Source organism: Mus caroli, unplaced genomic scaffold (genome assembly GCF_978045245.1).
Source record: "Mus caroli unplaced genomic scaffold, Mus_caroli_1 scaffold_3, whole genome shotgun sequence".
Taxonomy (NCBI): Eukaryota; Metazoa; Chordata; class Mammalia; order Rodentia; family Muridae; genus Mus; species Mus caroli.
The window spans coordinates 108,865,172-108,889,015 of NW_028227258.1; the positions used below are offsets into that span (position 1 = coordinate 108,865,172).

General features: G+C 42.9%; 1 protein-coding gene across 1 annotated transcript in view; it reads left to right on the forward strand.

Moving 5' to 3' along the window:
• Positions 1 to 23,844, forward strand: part of Frem2 (FRAS1 related extracellular matrix 2) — a 158,565-nt gene that overhangs the window by 122,859 nt on the left and 11,862 nt on the right. The window contains exons 12-17 of the mRNA XM_021158004.3: positions 9,344 to 9,474; positions 11,129 to 11,287; positions 12,971 to 13,274; positions 14,658 to 14,789; positions 15,015 to 15,346; positions 23,579 to 23,771. Coding sequence (XP_021013663.1) covers positions 9,344 to 9,474; positions 11,129 to 11,287; positions 12,971 to 13,274; positions 14,658 to 14,789; positions 15,015 to 15,346; positions 23,579 to 23,771 — 1,251 coding nt within the window. The remainder of the gene's footprint in view (positions 1 to 9,343; positions 9,475 to 11,128; positions 11,288 to 12,970; positions 13,275 to 14,657; positions 14,790 to 15,014; positions 15,347 to 23,578; positions 23,772 to 23,844) is intronic.

Sequence of the window (23,844 nt, forward strand, 5' to 3'; positions counted from 1 at the left end):
AACTGCTTAGACATTGAGTTTGTATAACTCAGGGGTTTGTAAAAACTCCAAAGCCTAGTGATGGAAGTAAAGGGAGCTGGGGGAAAGGAAGAGGCTGGGATGTTGATCAGCCAGAAAGGCCACTGTGGAGAAAAGGCCCAGGAGCTGTTAGCTGGCAGGTACTGGGCAACAAAGCACACTCAAGTATCTGTGTTTTCCTGTGACATTTCACAACATGTTTAGCATAAGAAAGTAACTTTTAAAAGTCACAGTGCCACCTCACACCAGTCAGAATGGCTAAGATCAAAAATTCAGGTGACAGCAGATGCTGGCGAGGATGTGGAGAAAGAGGAACACTCCTCCATTGTTGGTGGGATTGCAAGCTTGTACAACCACTCTGGAAATCAGTCTGGCGGTTCCTCAGAAAATTGGACATAGTACTACCGGAGGATCCAGCAATACCTCTCCTGGGCATATATCCAGAAGATGTCCCAACCGGTAAAAAGGACACATGCTCCGCTATGTTCATAGCAGCCCTATTTATAATAGCCAGAAGCTGGAAAGAACCCAGATGTCCCTCAACAGAGGAATGGATACAGAAATTATGGTACATTTACACAATGGAGTACTACTCAGCTATTAAAAAGAATGAATTTATGAAATTCCTAGCCAAATGGATGGACCTGGAGGGCATCATCTTGAGTGAAGTAACACAATCACAAAAGAACTCACACAATATGTATTCACTGATAAGTGGATATTAGCCCAAAACTTAGGATACCCAAGATATAAGATACAATTTGCTAAATGCATGAAACTCAAGAAGAATGAAGACCAAAGTGTGGACACTGTGCACCTTCTTAGAATTGGGAACAAAACACCCAGGGAAGGAGTTACAGAGACAAAGTTCGTAGCTGTGATGAAAGGATGGACCATTTAGAGACTGCTGTATCCAGGGATCCATCCCATAATCAGCTTCTAAACGCTGACACCATTGCATACACTAACAATATATTGCTGAAAGGACCCAAATATAGCTGTCTCTTGTGAGATGATTCCGGGGCCTAGCAAACACAGGAGTGGATGTTCACAGTCAGCTATTGGATGTATCACAGGGCTCCCAATGGAGAAGCTAGAGAAAGTAACCAAGGAGCTAAAGGGATCTGCAACCCTATGTTGGAACAACATGATGTACTAACCAGAACCCCGGAGCTCTTGTCTCTAGCGGCATATGTATGGAAAGATGGCCTAGTCGGCCATCAATGGAAAGAGAGTCCCATTGGACTTGCAAACTTTATATGCCCCAATATAGGGGAATGCCAGGGCCAAAAGAATGGGAATGGGTGGGTAGGGAAGTGGGGGGCGCTATGGGGGACTTCTGGGATAGCATTGGAAATGTAATTGAGGAAAATATGTAATAAAAATATTAAAAATTAAAAAAAAAAATAAATAAATAAAAGTCACAGTGCACAGACTAAGCCAAATTATTTTATAGCATCATATTGCGTACACCAAATATACTTAACAAAATTTGCTTTCAAAAATTAAAAACCAATTAGTAGGCTAGAAATAACTAGCTGGCTGTTCCTGTCTGACCAGCACCGGGGTGGCTGGGGCGCGGGGTTGGCTGACACCCGCCAGCTACCCACGACACCCGCCACAGGATCTTGAGACTTCTGGTGAGTGGAACACAGCTTCTGCTCCAGTCCAATCACGCGGGACCTGAGACTGCTTTGGTTGGGGAGGCAGAAAACCGGCCTGAGTAGGGCCACAAGCCTCTTCCGGTCTGACCAGCACAGGGGTAGCTAGGGCGCAGGGTCGTCTGACACCCGCCAGCTACCCACGACACCCGCCACAGGATCTTGAGACTTCTGGTGAGTGGAACAAAGCTTCTGCTCCAATCCAATTGCACGCAGGACCTGAGACTGCATTAGTTAGGGAAGCAGAAAACAGGCCTGAGTAGGGCCACAAGCCTCTTCCGGTCTGAACAGCACCAGGGTAGCTAGGGCGCAGGGTCAGCTGACAACCGCTAGCTACCCACGACACCCGCCACAGGATCTTAAGACTTCTGGTGAGTGGAACACAGCGTCTGCTCCAATCTTTAAACAGTGACAACAATAACAACTAACCTCAGAGATTACCAGATGGCGAAAGGTAAACGTAATAATCTTACTAACAGAAACCAAGACCACTCACCATCATCAGAACCCAGCACTCCCACTTTGCCCAGTCCAGGGCACCCCAACACACCGGAGAAGCTAGACCCGGATCTAAAAGCATATCTCATGATGATGGTAGAGGACATCAAGAAGGACTTTAATAACACACTTAAAGAATTACAGGAGAACACTGCTAAACAGGTAGAAGACATTAAAGAGGAAGCACAAAAATCCCTTAAAGAATTGCAGGAAAACCAGACCAAACAGGTGATGGAATTGAATAAAACCATCCAGGACCTAAAAAGGGAAGTAGAGACAATGAAGAAAACCCAAATTGAGGCAACGCTGGAGATAGAAACCCTAGGAAAGAAATCTGGAACCATAGATACGAACATCAGCGACAGAATACAAGAGATGGAAGAGAGAATCTCAGGTGCAGAAGACTCCATAGAGAACATCAGCACAACAATCAAAGAAAATACAAAATCTAAAAAGATCCTAACTCAAAACATCCAGGAAATCCAGGACAAAATGAGAAGACCAAACCTACGGATAATAGGAGTAGATGAGAATGAAGATTTTCAACTCAAAGGACCAGCAAATATCTTCAACAAAATTATAGAAGAAAACTTCCCAAATCTAAAGAAAGAGATGCCCATGAACATACAAGAAGCTTACAGAACTCCAAATAGACTGGACCAGAAAAGAAATTCCTTCTGACACCTAATAATCAGAACAACAAATGCACTAAATAAAGATAGAATACTAAAAGCAGTAAGGGAAAAAGTCAAGTAACATATAAAGGCAAGCCTATCAGAATTACACCGGATTTTTCACCAGAGACTATGAAAGCCAGAAGGGCCTGGGGAGATGTTATACAAAAACTAAGAGAACACAATTTCCAGCCCAGGCTACTATACCCAGCCAAACTCTCAATTACCATAGATGGAGAAACCAAAGTATTCCACGACAAAACCAAACTCACACATTATCTTTCCACGAATCCAGCCCTTCAAAGGATAATAACAGAAAAAAACCAATACAAGAACGGAAACCACGTCCTAGAAAAAGCAAGAAGGTAATCCCTCAACAAACCTAAAAGAAGACAGCCACAAGAACAGAACACCAACTCTAACAACAAAAATAAAATGAAGCAACAATTACTTCTCCCTAATATCTCTTAATATCAATGGACTCAACTCCCCAATAAAAAGACATAGACTAACAGACTGGCTACAGAAACAGGACCCAACATTTTGCTGCTTACAGGAAACTCATCTCAGAGAAAAAGATAGACACTACCTCAGAATGAAAGGCTGGAAAACAATTTTCCAAGCAAATGGTAGGAAGAAACAAGCTGGAGTAGCCATTATAATATCTGATAAGATTGACTTCCAACCCAAAGTCATCCAAAAAGACAAGGAAGGGCACTTCATTCTCATCAAAGGTAAAATCCTCCAAGAGGAACTATCAATTCTGACTATCTATGCTCCAAATACAAGGGCAGCCACATTCATTAAAGATACTTTAGTAAAGCTCAAAGCACACATTGCACCCCACACAATAATAGTGGGAGACTTCAACACACCACTTTCACCAATGGACAGATCATGGAAACAGAAACTAAACAGGGACACAGTGAAACTAACAGAGGTTATGAAACAAATGGATCTGACAGATATCTACAGAACATTTTATCCTAAAACAAAAGGATATACCTTCTTCTCAGCACCTCACGGTACCTTCTCCAAAATTGACCACATAATTGGTCACAAAACAAGCCTCAACATATACAAAAATATTGAAATTGTCCCATGCATCCTATCAGATCACCATGGACTAAGACTGATCTTCAATAACAAAATAAATAATAGAAAGCCAACACACACGTGGAAACTAAACAACACTCTTCTCAATGATACCTTGGTCAAGGAAGGAATAAAGAAAGAAATTAAGGACTTTCTGGAGTTTAATGAAAATGAAGCCACAACATACCCAAACTTATGGGACACATTGAAAGCATTTCTAAGAGGAAAACTCATAGCTCTGAGTGCCTCCAAAAAGAAACTAGAGAGAGCACACATTAGCAGCTTGACAACACACCTAAAAGCTCTAGAACAAAAGGAAGCAAATTCACCCAAGAGGAGTAGACGGCAAGAAATAATCAAACTCAGGGGTGAAATCAACCAAGTGGAAACAAGAAGAAGAATTCAAAGAATCAACCAATCGAGGAGCTGGTTCTTTGAGAAAATCAACAAGATAGATAAACCCTTAGCCAGACTCACTAGAGGGCATAGGGAAAGTATTCTAATTAACAAAATCAGAAATGAAAAGGGAGACATAACAACAGACCCTGAAGAAATCCAAAACACCATCAGATCCTTCTACAAAAGGCTATACTCAACAAAACCGGAGAACCTGGATGAAATGGACAAGTTTCTAGACAGATACCAGGTACCAAAGTTAAATCAAGATCAGGTTAATGATCTAAACAGTCCCATATCACCTAAAGAAATAGAAGCAGTCATTAATAGTCTCCCAACCAAAAAAAGCCCAGGACCAGATGGGTTTAGTGCAGAGTTCTATCAAACCTTCAAAGAAGATCTAATCCCAGTTCTTCACAAACTATTCCACAAAATAGAATCAGAAGGTACTCTACCCAACTCATTCTATGAAGCCACAATTACTCTGATACCTAAACCACATAAAGACCCAACAAAAATAGAGAACTTCAGACCAATTTCCCTTATGAATATTGATGCAAAAATCCTCAATAAAGTTCTCGCTAACCGAATTCAAGAACACATCAAAACAATCATCCATCCTGACCAAGTAGGTTTCATCCCAGGGATGCAAGGATGGTTCAACATACGAAAATCCATCAATGCAATCCATTATATAAACAAACTCAAAGACAAAAACCACATGATCATCTCGTTAGATGCTGAAAATGCATTTGACAAAATCCAACACCCATTCATGATAAAAGTCTTGGAAAGATCAGGAATTCAAGGCCCATACCTAACCATGATAAAAGCAATATACAGCAAACCAGTAGCCAACATCAAAGTAAATTGTGAGAAGCTGGAAGAAATCCCACTAAAATCAGGGACTAGACAAGGCTGCCCACTCTCTCCCTACCTATTCAACATTGTACTTGAAGTCCTAGCCAGAGCAATTAGACAACAAAAGGAGATCAAGGGGATACAAATCAGAAAAGAAGAAGTCAAAATATCGCTTTTTGCAGATGATATGATAGTATACATAAGTGACCCTAAAAATTCCACCAGAGAACTTCTAAGCCTGATAAATAGCTTCGGTGAAGTAGCTGGATATAAAATTAACTCAAGCAAGTCAATGGCCTTTCTGTACACAAAAGATAAACAGGCAGAGAAGGAAAGTAGGGAAACAACACCCTTCTCAATAGTCACAAACAATATAAAATACCTTGGCGTCACTCTAACTAAGGAAGTGAAAGATCTGTATGACAAGAACTTCAAGTCCCTGAAGAAAGAAATTAAAGAAGATCTCAGAAGATGGAAAGACCTCCCATGCTCATGGATTGGCAGGATCAACATTGTAAAAATGGCTATCTTACCAAAAGCAATCTACAGATTCAATGCAATCCCCATCAAAATTCCAACTCAATTCTTCAACGAATTGGAAAGGGTAATCTGCAAATTCATCTGGAACAACAAAAAACCTAGGATAGCAAAAACTCTTCTCAAGGATAATAGAACCTCTGGTGGAATCACCATGCCTGACCTAAAGCTGTACTACAGAGCAATTGTGATAAAAACTGCATGGTACTGGTATAACGACAGACAAGTAGACCAATGGAACAGAATTGAAGACCCTGAGATCAACCCGCATACCTATGGTCACTTGATCTTTGACAAGGGAGCAAAAACCATCCAGTGGAAAAAAGACAGCATTTTCAACAAATGGTGCTGGCACAACTCGAGGTTATCATGTAGAAGAATGCAAATTGATCCATTCCTATCTCCTTGTACCAAGGTCAAATCTAAGTGGATTAAGGAACTCCACATAAAACCAGAGACACTGAAACTTATAGAGGAGAAAGTAGGGAAAAAGCCTCCAAGATATGGATACAGGGGAAAAATTCCTGAATAGAACAGCAAAGGCTTGTGCTGTAAGATCGAGAATCGATAAATGGGACCTCATAAAGTTGCAAAGCTTCTGCAAGGCAAAAGACACCGTCAATAAGACAAAAAGACCACCAACAGATTGGGAAAGGATCTTTACCTATCCTAAATCAGATAGGGGACTAATATCCAATATATATAAAGAACTCAAGAAGGTGGACTCCATAAAATCAAATAACCCCGTTAAAAAATGGGGCTCAGAACTGAACAAAGAATTCTCACCTGAGGAATACTGAATGGCAGAGAAGCACCTGAAAAAATGTTCAACATCCTTAATCATCAGGGAAATGCAACTCAAAACAACCCTGAGATTCCACCTCACACCAGTCAGAATGGCTAAGATCAAAAATTCAGGTGACAGCAGATGCTGGCGAGGATGTGGAGAAAGAGGAACAATCCTTCATTGTTGGTGGGATTGCAAGCTGGTACAACCACTCTGGAAATCAGTTTGGCGGTTCCTCAGAAAATTGGACATAATACTACCAGAGGATCCAGCAATACCTCTCCTGGGCATATATCCAGAAGATGTCCCAACCGGTAAAAAGGACACATGCTCCACTATGTTCATAGCAGCCTTATTTATAATAGCCAGAAGCTAGAAAGAACCCAGATGCCCCTCAACAGAGGAATGGATACTGAAAATGTGGTACATTTATACAATGGAGTACTACTCAGCTATTAAAAGGAATGAATTTATGAAATTCCTAGCCAAATGGATGGATCTGGAGGGCATCATCCTGAGTGAGGTAACATATTCACAAAGGAACTCACACAATACATACTCACTGATAAGTGGATATTAGCCCAAAAACTTAGGATACCCAAGATATAAGATACAATTTGTTAAACGCATGAAACTCAAGAAGAACGAAGACCAAAGTGTGGACACTGTGCCCCTTCTTGGAATTGGGAACAAAACACCCATGGAAAGAGTTACAGAGATAAAGTTTGAAGCTGTTAAGAAAGGATGGACCATCTAAAGACTGCCATATCCAGAGATCCATCCCATAATCAGCTTCCAAACGCTGACACAATTGCATACACTAGCAAGATTTTGCTGAAAGGACCCAGATATAGCTGTCTCTTGTGAGACAATGCCGGGGCCTAGCAAACACAGAAGTGGATGCTCACAGTCAGCTATTGGATGGATCACAGGGCCCCCAATGTAGGAGCTAGAGAAAGTACCCAAGGAGCTAAAGGGAACTGCAACCCCATAGGTGGAACATTATTATGAACTAACCAGTACCCCATAGCTCTTGACTCTAGCTGCATTTGTATCAAAAGATGGCCTAGTCGGCCATCACTGGAAAGAGAGGCCCATTGGACTTGCCAACTTTATATGCCCCAGTACAGGGGAATGCCAGGGCCAAGGGGTGGGGGTGGGTGGGTGGGGGACTGAGGGGGGGAGTGTATTGGGGACTTTTTGGATAACATTGGAAATGTAATTGAGGAAAATACCTAATTTAAAAAAAAAAAAGAAAAAAAAAACGAAATTAACTAGCTGTTCTCATTTTCCTATGTTTCTGTTGGGGCAAAAACAACAACAACAACAACAAAATCCAAGACTGTTGAACTGAGACAGTATAAGAAGGCTAATGGTGGGGAGAAAACGTTGTATCCAGAATTAGAAGGAAAATTTTAATTGCATTAATTAATAGCTAAATTTTATGGCTTTTTATTTCTCTTTGAAAATTGGTAATAGAAAATTTCAAAGTACAGAAGTGGGTGGGAGGTGCACCGGAGATGCAGTGTCCTGCCATAAGGAAGTGATATGTGCATAGCCGCAGGAAATAGCGCTGTCTTGGCTACAGGGAGGGTTGGTGTTTTTCTGTCCTTCATATTTCCTCCTTGGAAGGAGTTTCTCCAAAGGTAGAATAACACCTACAAATCAGCCTCTCCAGCTTCATCATAAGATCTCCTACTCAGACGCCAGGAAAACCCAGCAATCCTAGTGAAGAGCAAATCTTGGTGAAGATCAGCAAAGGGCCCTTGTGGTTGGGCGAGTGGGGCCTTTTCAGGACACTGTGTAGGTCCTTGCTGGGTTGGTGCAGATAAGGGAGAAAACACTGCCATTTACTTATAACAATGTTTCAATTTCTAAGACTGGGGGAAATAAGTGCTTTTGAAGTAGAATTTCCCAATGCACTTAAAACTATTAGGTAGTGGCACACGCCTTTAATCCCAGCACTTGGGAGGCAGAGGCAGGTGGATTTCTGAGCTCCAGGCTGGCCTGGTCTACAAAGTGAGTGCCAGGACAGCCAGGGCTACACAGAGAAACCCTGTCTTGAAAAAACAAAAAACAAACAAACAAACAAAAGCCTATTCATTCCAAAGGCAGAGTCTCCGTGTATCAGCCTAGACACCCAGTAGTGCTCAGTCATTCGAGTCTGTGGTCCAGCCTACAGTCACTGGGCTTCATTAACGTAGGAAATGTGGGTGCTAAAGGGGAAGTCTGACTGTTTATAGCCCGATATGGAACTATTTACTGTCCTGTCACTCAGCTGTTTCCAAACTGTGGCTCAACAAATCAATTACTAAGTCATGATTAGAATTTTCCTTTGGCTAGAATATAGAGGAAAGGAATAGTAGAAAATATTAGAGTAGAGTCTGGGGAGATGGCTCCAATCATGAGACCTCAGTTCACATCCCAGCACCAGTCTTGGATCTCCATGCCTGGAACCCTAGCACTGAGGTAGGCAGAGATGAGGATCAGGAGTTATTGGATACAAGCCTAGCTCTGGGTCTGGGGAAAGACTGTGTCTTAAAGGAATAAGGAAAAAAGTGATAGGCAGGGTACCTTGAATCTTTCTCTGGCCTCCACACATGCACAGGTGTACACACACACACACACACACACACACGGCAGAGGGAGAATAGGACAGATAAGAGCAATGAATTATCAGTTAGGTTTGACTCCCTTTAAGTAAGCGCACGTTGATGTGCTGGACCACAGTGTAAAATGTCCTTGTTATAAACCACAGTCCAAGGAGATCTCAGGTTCATGTGTAAGAGATTAAATTAGTGACTTTGTGTTTGTAGAAATCGAGTTTAAGGAGGGAGAAACCCAACACACTGTTGAAATTGAAGTAATCTTCGACGGGGTGAGAGAGATGAGGGAGGCCTTCACTGTTCACCTAAAACCAGATGAAAATATGGTGGCAGAGACACAGGTAAGTGAGATGGCCCCATATATACATGGGCTGGAGAGATGGCTCAGCAGGAAAAAGCGCTGGCTGCTCTTGGATGGGACCTGGGTACAGTTCCCAGCACCAACGTGGTGGCTCACAGCCATCCGTAACTCCAGTTCCAGAAGATCCTATGCCCTTTCCTGGCCTCTGTGGGCACTGCACACACATAGTAAAAGTACTGTGTATTAGTGCACCAAGGGCTTTCCTTGTTTGGTTCATAATCGAGATGAAATCAAAATGGAGAATTGTATTTTTCTTAAGTATTCGTATCACTTAGTACAAAGAATTCTGTGACATTGTTTTCCTCTAAGAATTTTTTAGCTTTAGTTATTTTCACTTCGTATTCATGTGGGGCAGTGTGTGTCATGATGCACATGTGGAGGTCAGAGGACAGCTTGCAGGAGTCGGGTTTCTTCTTCCACAATGTAAGTTCTTAGGATCAAACTAAGGATGCTGGGCTAGCAGCAAGCGCCCCTGTCCTCTTGGCCATCTCTCCAGCCCCACTGTTATCTTTGTAAAGTCATAGATCTGTATGTACAAAGTATTGATCAAATGTGTGTCTTTCTCTGGTTTTATAGATTAGCATGTTACCTTTTGGGTAAAGAAACAGAGTCACTGAAATCATTTTCAGTGTTGACTTAAAAATATAGAAACAACCTTTGGTGGGTTTTTTGGTTTGTTTGTTTTTTGTTTTTTTGTTTTTGTTTTTTTCAAGACAGGGTTTCTCTGTGTAGCCCTGGCTGTCCTGGAACTCACTTTGTAGACCAGGCTAGCCTGGAACTCAGAAATCCTGCCTGCCTCTGCCTCCCAAGTGCTGGGATTAAAGGCATGCGACTGGCAGAAAAAAGCTTTGGTTGACAAGGATTAAAATTTTCATTTCTCTGACTTTACAAAACATAATTTGAATTTATTCTTACCTTTATTCCACAATCACAAGCTACAGTGCCACAGTCCAGTGTTTCTGACCCACAATGTTCACTATGTTACGAAGATTGATACAGTATTTCACTTGCAACGTGCCCATTGCACATAACATTGTTGAAAATGGGAAGGCAATGCTGGGGAACTGTCCTATCAGTTGTCTGAGGTAGGAAAGATGTTCAAGAGGACATGGACAGAGATCATTTTCCTCCTTGCCCTGACAATGTCCAGAGCTGCCTAGTTCTCGATTTTCTTCTCTCTCTCTCTCTCTCTCTCTCTCTCTCTCTCTCTCTCTCTCTAACCCCCAGGCAGCTCTACCACCAGCCCACATTGTCCCATGATCTTGAAGGCTTGGTTTCTTTCAAGGTGTCTGTCAGCTTTCTCCTCCCACAGTCAACTAACAGATTGTATTTTCATATACCTTCAACTTCACAAATCCACAACTGACTCACCTACTATCATCACCACTGAAGAGAAAACCTGAGAACCCAAGTGTCTCATAGGCTTGTGGCAAGCCACAGGGTCCCTCCCCCCATAAACATCAGAGATGAGCAAGGGGCCAGGGTCACATGCAATAAGCTGTGTCACTCTGAATACAGTCTGCATGTGGCAATTTCATCAGCGATTCCAGGGATTTTCCAGTCATTTTTCTGAACAAGAGAAGCTCCGAGAACCTTAATATTTGACAAATGAGTGATGTTTCCTTTGCTTCTAGGCAACCAAGGCCATTGTATATATAGAAGAAATCCACAGCATGGCAGATGTCACCTTTCCTTCTGTCCCTCACATTGTGTCCTTGCTGATATACGATGATGCCTCCAAAGGCAGAGAGGACACTGGACCTGTGTCTGGCTATCCGGTTGTCTGCATTACGGTAAGGAAGAAATAGATCAAATATGGGGAAATTATAAGACATTTCTTTAAAAGATTCACTTATTTTTATTTTATGCTTACAAGTGTTTGTCTGCATGTTTGTATGTGTACCACATGCATGCCCGAATTGGGAATCAGATCCCCTGGAACTACAGTTACAGATGATTGTAAACTGCCATGTGGGTACTGGGAACCAAGCCTAGGTCCTCTGCAGGAGCAGCAAGTGCCCTTAGCCCTGAGCCATTCCTTTAGTCCTGTAAGAGAACTACTTAAAATAATTATAAACTTTAGTAATATTATCTTCAGAAATTTAAGGTTTAAGCTCTCAACTGTGAAAAACAGGCAATTCCAATAATTAAATGAAGCTCCCATTTTCTTTCTCACAAACACACAAATACCATATTAACCGAGTATCCAGTGTATGGTTTAAGACTCTCACCATCGGGCAAATCAGTGAAGCATGGCCTCTGCTCAGAAAGAGTTAAAAGAATATAAAGACAGGTGAAAACGGGTATCCATTGCTCTAATATGAGGCAGAGTGTAAAGGCTAGAGCTAACACTCCACGAGCAAAGGATCGGGTAGAATTTTGATGATTTAAGATTCAGTCAAGGGAAGATCATACCAGAAAGGGGTGGCCATGGAGAGAGAACAGAAGGAATTTATTGTAGGTTTTGCTAACCTTCTCATAACTAAATTTTAAGTTTCTCATGAATAAAGCCAGGCAGTGGTGGCACATACCTTTAATCCCAGCATTTAGGAGGCAGAAGCAGGAGGATTTCTGAGTTCAAGGCCAGCCTGGTCTACAGAGTGAGTTCCAGGACAGCCAGGGCTACACAGAGAAACCCTGTCTCGAAAAAAAAAAAAAAAAAAAGAAAGAAAGAAAGAAAGAAAGAAAGAAAGAAAGAAAGAAAAAGAAGAAATGAACAAAAGCTATGGCGTTTATTTTTATGTCACAGCAGCCCTAATGAAACACCCCGCATATAACAGGCACACACCCAGTGGATGCTTGTTGGCTTAACAAGGAGTGAAGGATTTGGTGTTCAGTTATAACGGACTTCTAAGTGTCACTTTAGGCAGCTAAGAATTCATTTGCTGACTGGCAGGGAGTGTTCTCGTGCAGAAGAGCCGAGCGAGCAGAGGGTCATGCTGGAGTATTAGTGGGGCAATGGTGTATAGCTGGAGATGGAAAGGGTGGACTTGCATTGGATGGGAAGGAGGTAAGGGAATGGTAAAGAAGGGACCAACTTAAGGAGCATCGCAAAGCGTTACAAGGTCATCCCCTCCCCTTGGATGCCAAAGAGGAAAGAGAGCAATTGGTCTGTCAATGGATATCTGATTGGCACTCTTGCTGCCCTGATGGTGTGAACCAGCTCACGAGAGAGGTAGATTTCTGTAGGACAGAAGGAGATGGGACAGAAGTATATGAGTAAGAATGGCTCTGGGGGATCATAATGCAATGAATAACCCTTCTGCATGTGGTCATGTCCAATACGAGTTATTTGAAGTTTAAAGGACAGAGAAACTATCACAGCTGGGAATAAAAATTCAGAAGTTTTCTGAACAACACGTAGCGTTGTGAGGGGTGGGGAAGCATGGGAGCCCAAGGAGCTTGAGAAGGATCAAGTCTACATTACTCCGTACTGTGGGCCTAACATACATCTGTTTTGTTTGATTTTCCCATAGGCCTGCAACCCCAAATATCCAGACTATGAGAAAACAGGCTCTATTTGTGCCAGTGAGAACATCAACGACACTTTGACCCGATACAGATGGCTGATCAGCGCTCCCGCTGGCCCGGACGGGGTGACCAGCCCCATGAGAGAGGTCGACTTCGACACCTTCTTCACATCATCCAAAATGATCACGTTAGACTCCATATACTTTCAGCCTGGCTCCCGGGTCCAGTGTGCAGCCCGAGCAGTGAACACCAATGGGAATGAAGGCCTGGAACTAATGAGCCCCATCATTACCATCGGCAGAGAGGAAGGTGAGAGATTGTCTTCCAGTGAGGGTCACTGAAACCCTGCAGTATTGCCAATGCCTCATTTCTCTGTATAAATTCCTCCCATGTCCATGCGTGCCATAGCACTCTACTTGAAAATGAGTATCCATTTGCAGCAGTCTTCACTAGGAAACAGCTATTTGCATGTTTCATGACCACTGTACATACATTATGAGCCTTGTACTCATAGTGATGATAAAGGAGGGTTCCCATCGTCTAGGAGTCCATGGGAAAATTGGAGGCACGGGTACTCTGAGCCTGGTCAAGCACAGAGGAGCTGCTGAGATGAGAAGCAAGCAACTGTAAGAAGTGTGATAGAACATGAACTCTCTGGACTGAGGAGCCAAAACACAGGGGAGCTCTCAAGAGAAAGCAGAGGAAGGATTAGGTCTAGACAAGAGGGCATGGTGGGATACTGTGCCAGGTGAAGAGCCCAGTTAGCTCTTGCATGCCTGGGAATCTGCTGGGGACACAGGGTAACCATGAAGGTGGAGAACCATGTGTCTATATTCTCACCTCATTACAAAGGGCAAGCTGTGTTTGAAGCTGGAGCCAAGGAGCATGCATATGGCCCTGACCAAAAGGAGCATCATCTGTTAAGTCCATCTGACTATGAGATGTTTCTTCTCAAACCTGTCAAGAGGTTTCTGCCCTGTACATCTTGCAGAGGACCCAAGTCCAGTTCCAAGCTCCTGTGTCAGGTGGCTCACAACTGCCTGTAGCTCCAGCTCCAGGGGATCTGATGCGTCTGGCCTCCATCACACACACACACACACACACACACACACACACACACACACGCATGCACACACATCCTTTTTAAAAAATAAAGTGTATTTAGGACCTGAAATTATAATTGAGTAAAGTTCTGGGATCAGTTCCCAGCTCTGTTAAAATACACTCTAACTTTTAATTTTATTCACCAAAAGCACATTTATTATAGCCAATACATTATATATATATATATATATGTGTGTGTGTGTGTGTGTGTGTGTGTGTGTGTGTGTATTAATCATATCCTAGGGTAACATTCAGACTCACTTCGTTTATTGTATTGTATTTCAACTATTTTAATTTTGTCTGTTCACATTATGCAGCACAATTTTGTGCATATGTTCCTGACCTAAACGAGCATCACGAATTCAGTCAGTCTGACCAAGAGCTGCTTTCTCACAAGCCTGTTAGAGAGGTTCCTCCCTTGTGTGCTGTGGTCACCTCTCGTCCAGTCTTCTGCTTCCTTATGACACACGTTCTCAGCCACACAGTTATCACAGGGAATACAATACAGAAAAATACTAGCATCTATGTTAAGACATTCTTCATGTGCTGATAGCTTCTTTTAACATAAATGTGCTGGTTTTCTTCAAGGTCTCTGTCAGCCCCGTGTGCCTGGGGTAGTGGGGGCAGAGCCATTCTCCGCTAAGTTGCGCTACACTGGCCCAGAGGACCCAGACTTTGCCAACCTCATCAAACTCACCGTCACTATGCCGCACATAGACGGTAGGTACCCTGGGTGAAGTGGGACCTTAGTAGCATGGGGTGTACCTGTAACCTGGTTTGGTTTGCCTCCTTAATCTTCAGTCTGCAGGTTGACATCCGAACTCATCTGCTTCTTTCAACAATTCCTACCCAGCTTTGAAAGTCTATCAACCTAAAAAACGTTCGTTAAAATTAAAACGAAAATGCATACAAAACCCAACACTACTTCCCCGTGCTTCTCTGCAGGCATGCTCCCTGCCATCTCCACGAGAGAGCTGTCCAACTTTGAGCTGACCCTCAGCCCTGACGGCACGAGGGTTGGGAATCACAAATGCTCCAACCTGCTGGACTACAATGAAGTGAAGACCCACCATGGCTTCCTGACCAATGCCACGAGGAACCCGGAGGTCATCGGAGAGACCTATCCTTACCAGTACAGTGTGCCGGTCAGGGGTTCCAGCACCTTACGCTTCTACCGAAACCTGAACCTGGAGGCCTGTCTGTGGGAGTTTGTCAGCTACTATGACATGACGGAGCTCCTGGCTGACTGTGGAGGAACCATCGGGACCGATGGCCAGGTACATGCTCTAACACCTGAGCCTTGTTGCTTGGTTCTGTCAATAGGTTTTTTTTCCCTCCTAATCTTAACTGTTATCTCGGAATTGTTAGCCGTTAGTCACAGAGGGACAGGTGATTGCCATGAATGGTGGGAAAACCTATGTTATACTACATACATGCACAAGAGATACACAAGCCCCCCTCCCACACCATCAACCTATGTCATACTACATACATGCACAGCACAAGAGATACACAAGCCTCTCCTCCCACACCATCAACCTATGTCATACTGCATACATGCACAAGAGATACACAAGCCCCTCCTCCCACACCATCAACCTATGTCATACTACACACATGCACAGCACAAGAGATACACAAGCCTCTCCTCCCACACCATCAACCTATGTCATACTACATACATGCACAGCACAAGAGATACACAAGCCCCTCCTTCCACACCATCAGAAGAATACTGCTAAAACAATAAGGAACAGAGTCTCTGCTTGTGTCATAATTAAAAAATCTAAAATTTGTATTCAAAATTGTAATGAGTATTTGAACTAAAATCCTAAAATAACAGAAAAGGTATAAGGTAGCAAATCCCGTGCAGAATGCACCATATCTTTAAAGAATTCGGCAAGGGGAGTCTAAACTCCTAACGGAGTTGGCGGTTCCTGAAGTATCTTAATTTTTTCATTAATTTATTTATTCATCCACTTTATATCCTAATCGCTGCTCCCTCCTGGCCCCCACCCCACCCCCGCTCACACAGTCCCTCTCTCCATCCCTCCCATCCCCTTCTCCTCTGAGAGGGTGGAGGCAGTGGGAGAGGACATACCTAGCCCTGAAGGTGCATTTCTAAAGGCTATATTCCTGCTGTGGTAAAAGTAAAATAAAGGGGAGAGTCTATGGTCACTCACGACAAGAACTTGGTGATTTCAGCTACTGTCAGTGTTGATGGGCGAACTCTCAGGGTGCTTGGAAGTCAGTGGACTCACAAGTTAAAATTTACCATCCTCAAAAGGAAGACAGAGTCAGTAAATAGCATGAATTAGTGAAAATCCGTAGTAAAGCATCAATGTAAAGGTGGCATGAAGTGGTGGGAAGAGACCGATACCATAATCAAGCAAATGCTTCCCACTTGACCTTTGGTTCTGATGAATTCCAGCTGTATGGCTTTGGGCACTTTCCATCAAGTACTTGTGGGTGGTAGGCCACTGGTACTCCTTTCTCAGTCTGTCTTGGCCACATAAAAAGGAAAAAAAAAATCACTCCCCAGGCCTTCTCCTTACAGATCAAATATCTTTATCTCTTCCTTACAGGGGCTTATAAAATCACTGTCTACTTTCTGATCGCTCCAGACACTGGATCAGTTGACATACATGAAGTAGACACAGGACTGCCCTGTAGTTCATTTGGGTCTTTGTTGGCTTGTTCCCCACAGAATAGAGATATGTCTCCATCTTTCATTTGTCCCACAGACAGCTAGTTTTCCCAGTGTGCCCCTGCCTTCATGCTGCTAAAACTTATTCTGCCATCTCTGGCCTACTGCAATGCATCAGGCTTGCTTTGAAGGCAAGGCTGAGCTATGAGGTGTTTAACTCCTCAGACTAAATCTGGCTACTAAGTGTTCACTCAAACTGATTCTACTTTGCACATTCTTGTAAATGCTCGCTATTCTATTGAATCATTTGAGTCCAGAGACATTGTATGCTCAGTGACCTCAAGTAACTGGAGCAAGTGCTGTGTCTCTGTAATTGAACTTTGGGTGGTTCTGCTGTTAGGCAAGAACTGAAAGATGCCATGTTTATCCTGCACAAAAGGCCTATGCAGCATACCAGGAATGAGATAGAGGACACCCTGAGGATTACCAGTCAGCCTATCATCTATCCATCTATCAACTATCTATCATCAATCTACCTACCTGCCTATCTATTTGTGTGTATGCATATTTTCCCTGAATATATGTATTTGCACCACGTGCATGTCTGGTACCCAGAAGAAGGTAGTAGATTCTCTGGAACTGGAGTTACAGGTGGCTCTGAGCTAACATGCGGTGACAAGATTTGAACCCAAATCTTCTGGAAGAGCAGTCAGTGCTGTTAAGTACTGAGCCGCCTCTCCAGCCCTTGGGTTTTCCAGCTCATAACCAGTTTGTGTAAGGTTTTTTTTCTTTCTTTTTTTTTTTTTTCAGTAGATGGCCAACATTTAAGAATTCCTTTTGAGAGGATTTTTCTGCTTTGCCATTATTGAAAAACAAATCTTATCTATTAATAATCAATCAACATCACTGAGAAGAACATATTCAGGTGTAACTCACTGAGGTCTCAGGTGCTAGTATGAAACCCCAAAGCCCTCAGTATAACGCATGTGGTAGCAACCTAGTAAAACACATTGTTTATCCTCTAAAAGAAAAGCTTAAAGATGGACATCCCTCCTACACTCCTACATCCTTCCTTGGATGAAACTTCAATTTTCCTTCATCTTATCAATGCCCTCCTGCTTCTCCCTGTGGCTCACATGCATATTGCTGAACCATGGATGAAGGAGAAGAAATGTTACTTAATATGAAAGAAAGATAGCCCTCCAAGACATTCCCCTCTTTTTTCTCCATTCAGTTCTGGTTCTAGGAAAGAAAAATAGTCAAATGATAACACTAACAATGAAAATAATGGCAGTGGGGATGGGGATGTAGCTCATTTGGTGATGTGCTTGCCTCCTGTCCATGAAACCCTGAGTATAGCCAGCCCCACACAGACCAAGTATAGCAGTGCACACCTGATTTCCCAGTACTCAGAAGTTCAGGGCCAGTCTGGGTACATAAAATCCTGTCTCAACCAACACAAATAACAATGAGGGAGATGGAATAATAATCACTAGTAAGTGTATTGTTTCTTGTGTGCCTTCCACCTTTCTAAACACATTGTATATATCCATTCTTACTGACCTCATGAAAACTCCATAGCAATAATACCACAGCACACCCCGTTTATAGATAAGGAAAGAGAAGCAGGAAAGCCCAGATAACTTGCCCAGATTCATGTAGCGTATGTTCCCATGCCAGTAATGCACCATGTGCTTATCTTAACATTTAATTGACTGGAAAAATGGATGTGGTCATAGCCACTATTACAAGAAAGCCAACTGAGCGCCTGGGGCTGGAGCTGGGGGAGGGGAGTTTCTGATGCTGGAGGTGTGGGGGTATCCTGGTGTTGGAGGTGTGGGGGTATCCTGGTGTTGGAGGTGTGGGGGTATCCTGGTGTTGGAGGTGTGGGGGGTCCTGGTGTTGGAGGTGTCGGGGTCCTGGTGCTGGAGGTGTGGGGGTCCTGGTGCTGGAGGTGTGGGGTCCTGATGCTAGAGGTGTGGGGGTCCTGATGCTGGAGGTGTGGGGGTCCTGATGCTGGAGGTGTGCTCCTGAAAGGGAACCTGAATTCCTGAGGTGGTTCTCTAACTGCATCATAGAGTAAAAAGATTCAGATTTAGAATTTCTTCAGTATTACCAATGTTCACATTTCTGAGTTTATATAGTTTGATAAACTAGTGAAGAATACAGGTGAACCGTCAGCTCGAGTGGCAGGCTGGCTTCTGTGGCAGGCTCACTTCTGTGGCAGGCTCACTTCTGTGGCAGGCTCACTTCTGTGGGTCTCTGAGCACTCCCTCAGCAGCACACACAGGTGTTTTTCACTTGCCAAGAAATGTACTATAAAGCCCTGGCCAAGCACTGAACAGGCACGGCCTCCACCTGCCAGCACCTGCCTTAGACTTGGCACTTTAGCTTGAGGTGACACTGTGCAAACAATTTCTATTAACCTGTGCTAGCTGTAGCTACCTCTGTGTAATCTTGCTAAGTAGCTACTGTGTGTGTGTTTGTGTGCATGTGTGAGTGCACAAGTCTGTCTGTTTCTGACACACAGAATATTCTGTGTCCAGACTCACTCTATCCAGACTACTTAGCCTGTAAGAAAGTGTTGCCGAAGTGAAGGAATGATTGGGAAAACCTGGGGTTTTTATGTTCTACAACAGTGAAGTTTGTTGTTTTATGCAGTTTGCAGCTCTCTTTGGCTGGGAGCAAGACCTCTTTAGTCAGTTATAGATTCACAAAGTAGTCCCTTGACAACTAGTTTGTACCAGTGAAGACCCATACACACCAGCAAACGCGTCTTATATGGTCAGAGTATACCCACTGAAAGGTTAGGAATTTCACCTACTAAGAAAAAGAATTTTTAAATTCCTTAATTTTATTCAGCTCTAAACTAACCTTTAGTCAGTAACTTCAGAAATGCAAAGGCAGATAATGCAAAAAAGAAAGAAAAATAGAGATTTAATAAATAATTCTGCTCTTCCACTATGCATGTCCTGTTTTCTGTTTCCTTGTTCCTTTGTTTTATTTATTTAAGATTGTTTGAGCATGCAATGAGAAACACTTGACTGAAGTTAAACTTAGTTTTTTATACAATTGGAATTTTGGTTGATTTTTTTTTTCTTTGAAAAGTGAAAGACAGTCTTCTCAGTTTTGCAGTTTTGCTGGGTGTTCCGCAAGGTAAGGGTCCTTACGTCCACAGCAGCTGGTCACATTGTCCAACTGGCAGGTCTAAGCTAAAGTTTGCCCTTAAGGCATGGAATTGCAGTATACACCTGGGAAGGCGCTCTGTGGTCTGGAAAAGTAAACAAATATCTTTCTTAGTTGATTTGTTTGAGGAGTAATTTTGCCTCCTTTTTTTCCCCCAAGACAGGATTTCTCTGTGTAGCCCTGGCTGTCCTGGAACTCACTTTGTAGACCAGGCTGGCCTCGAACTCAGAAATCTGCCTCCTCTGCCTCCCAAGTGCTGGGATTAAAGGCATGCGCCACTACACCCGGCTGCCTCCTTTTTACATGTGTATTTGGTTTACAAGCCTAGACATTGAGGCCAGAATGTATGTCAGAGGTCATGCGGTCTCACCCCATTATCCAGAATGTGTGTCAGAGGTCATGCGGTCTCACCCCATTATCCAGAATGTGTGTCAGAGGTCATGCGGTCTCACCCCATTATCCAGAATGAGTGTCAGAGGTCATGCAGTCTGAGTGTTCAGTCTTTCAGGTAAATAACTGCAAACCGCATACTCTGCAGTTAGGGGCCATAAACATGTGTTGGTAAAATAGCTTTCAGTGGTATTTCCAATACATGTGGCCTAATTCAAGAGCTTGAATATGGGGATCTAGAGCTGCTCTGTCCAGTGTGGTCACCATCAGCTATGTGTGCAGAATGGAGAGTGGCTGTGTGTATATAATGCTATGAAGGTATTGATCCCACTCCTACCCATCTCACATGTAGAGTAGCAGCCTGCCTCGGGCTCTTAGACAAGCTACACCCTCTCCACATATATGCCTGGCACACGGTAGCCTTACATAAATTTGGCAATATGTTACTTCTCCAAGATACTTGCATTCTGGGCTATCCCTTTAAATATCCTGTTAAAGGTGTTGGTTGCCTTTGTTAATTAACTTCATATGTCATAAGAGCATGCAAGGTCACTCATTGGGCCTACGTTCATTATTTATACCTTTAAAGGTCCTCAGGTAAAGGTTGAAAGAAATTGAATGTTCTTAAAAGTGCCACCAGAAATAATTGGCTCCATTGCAGTCTTTGGCTGAAGAATAAATAGGCAGGTGACTAAGTGATTGAAGTAGGCTCCATTTCAGCTCCAGTGCTCTCCAGGGAGAGATTCTAAATAGCCAGGAAAACTGGCCTTAAATAATGAAAAAAAATGTTCAAGATGCAGATCCTGTATCTAGAAATCACCATGTTGAAAGTTAAACAAGGTGCTGGAGAGATGGCTCAGTGGTTAAGAGCACTGTCTGCTCTTCCAGAGGTCCTGAGTTTGATTCCCAGCAACCACATGGTGGTGCACAACCATCTGTAATAAGATCTTCTGGCATGCAGGCATATATGCAGATAGAGCACTCATGTATAAAATAAAAAATAAATATAATCTTTAAAAAAACGAAAGAAAGAAAAAGTTAAACAAAGTAAATCCAGGTGTGAGCCTGTTATGTCAACCCTCAGAAGGCTGAGGCAGGATTGCCATGAGTATTAAGCTACATAGGATGTTCCCAAAAGTTAAACAATGAGAATTATACAGGATGCTATATTCCAATTATCTGGTTGAGAAAAAAACTTCCCTCTAGAGCAGTGTTCAAATAACATTTGATGGAGAGTATGTCAATATTGGCAAAAAAAAAAAAAAGCTATGTTTTTCAATTATAAATCCATGCCTAAAGTCTAACATCTTAAAGTTAACTAAAGTCATGGAATAAAATATGAATCTTAATCACCAGTGGCAGATAGGCTGACCAAGTCACTCTCCCAAATAGCCAGAGTATCAACTGCTTTTCAAAACTCATTGTTCAGTGGTAGTAATGATGGCTGCTCTTGGGGAAGAAAAAAAAAAGGCATTCAAGTTACAAGGCACGGGTTCACCAGGCAGAGGAAATTGTTTGCATCCTATGCATGAAAACCAATCAAGTTTCTCGTCTTGTGGGTGGTTCTTTGTCACCGTGTGTTTTTATTATTGGTTTATACTTTCTGTGTGTGATTTGAGGAGTTCGCTCTTAACTCTGTGGTAGTATGACATATCACAGCTGGTTCTCATGACCTAAGTACATGCCTAGTCCCTGTGTTGATACTCTGATGGAGACCAGTTTCAACAGCCCGGTTGGAACTTCCAAGAAGAGTCAGCTAACCATTTCCTCTTGCACAGAGAGGTGCTGTAATCATTATGCTGGTCCTTAGAGCATTTTGGAGATTAAAATGCAGCCATTTTTGTTAGGTGGTTTTAGGACCACTCTGCAGTGTGTCCAATGCAGTAATGTGTGGGAGAGATAAACACAGGCTAGAGACAAGGTTCCAACTTCCACTGGCTGCTCAGGAGGTTCAGAGAATTCTGCTGAGAGGGCTGCACTGAAGGAGAGATGGCTCAGTGGCTAAGAGCACTGGCTGCTCCCACATGGCTTTGCTCAGAGCACTCACAAGTTGGCTCACAACTGTGTGTAGCTCCTGTACCAAGATACCTGAATGCCTTCTTCCGACTTCTGTGGGCACCAGCCATATACCATGTGGTACACTTATGTAGATGCAGGCAAAACACTTATGCACTTAATATAAAAATACATTTTCAAAACTTTGGTGAGCTCGCCTGAGTCCTTTTCGAGTTCCCTCTCCTGCTTCTTTTCTGTCCATCATCCATTCACCCGTCAAACCACCTTGCATACACACAGACTCAATTATGAGAATAAAATAATAAGGCTGTTATTAGTAACCAACACATTGTCTGAAATTCGGTAGGTACTTGACAGGGATTAATTTATCCTCCTGACTTCTCTTACCTCATCTGTTGACTACCAAAAGAAGGAAAATATGAAATTCTAAAACAGTTCATCTAATTATTTTGAAGACATTGGAACTGCACCCTGTCAGTGCTAAATATGTTTGGTTTTGCTTCTTTTTTTTTTTTTTTTTTTTTTTTTTTTTTTTTTTTGGTTTTTCGAGACAGGGTTTCTCTGTGTAGCCCTGGCTGTCCTGGAACTCACTTTGTAGACCAGGCTGGCCTCGAACTCAGAAATTCGCCTGCCTCTGCCTCCCAAGTGCTGGGATTAAAGGCGTGTGCCACTAGGCCCGGCTGATTTTGCTTCTTTAATGTTCATCCTAGCTTCCTCTAAATGATTTAAAAATAAGTTTATAGATGCATTTTTGCATAAGAGTTCCAAACTTACGGTAGCAACTCATCCTCTGATGGAGATCAATAAAGTGGAATGTAGCTATATGTCTGGTTGATATCCCATAATAAAAGGCAGCGAAGCACCAAAACGTGCAACTGACAAGATTCATTTCTAGTGTTCAGAAGAGGCAAATTCAAGGAGTGCATCTGTGTTTGCCCCTCCAGTTCAAACTAGGGTGATGGCTGCTGGACTCCTTGCGCATATAAAAAACTTCGAATTCTTCACTTAACTGGGTGAATTATGTGGTATGAGACCTGTATCTTGATAAAACTGCTCAAAATTTAAAAGGATTTACTTTGCTGAAAATAGTGTTATTTTAAGGAATTGTGGCGCACGTCCCTGTTGCATGTGCGCAGTGGGAGAAGTGAAGGAACGCCCGCTGTGCTGAGAAAGGCTGTCGTTTATTCTCTGCACTAATGGCACAAAATCTGGCGTCGGCATAAGTGGGCTGATTTGGTTAACGCTGCTGCAAATGGTTCAATTGTTTTAGGTCCTCAACCTCGTGCAGTCCTACGTGACCCTTCGAGTTCCTCTGTACGTTTCCTACGTGTTCCACTCCCCCGTGGGCGTGGGCGGCTGGCAGCATTTCGACTTGAAGTCAGAGCTCCGACTCACATTCGTGTACGACACTGCCATCTTGTGGAACCATGGGATCGGCAGCCCCCCGGAAGCTGAACTGCAAGGTGGGTCGCTGTGGCTCCCAAAGCATCTTTCCTACCTGTGGTAATTACTCAGAAAGATAATTTTGTTTTTAAT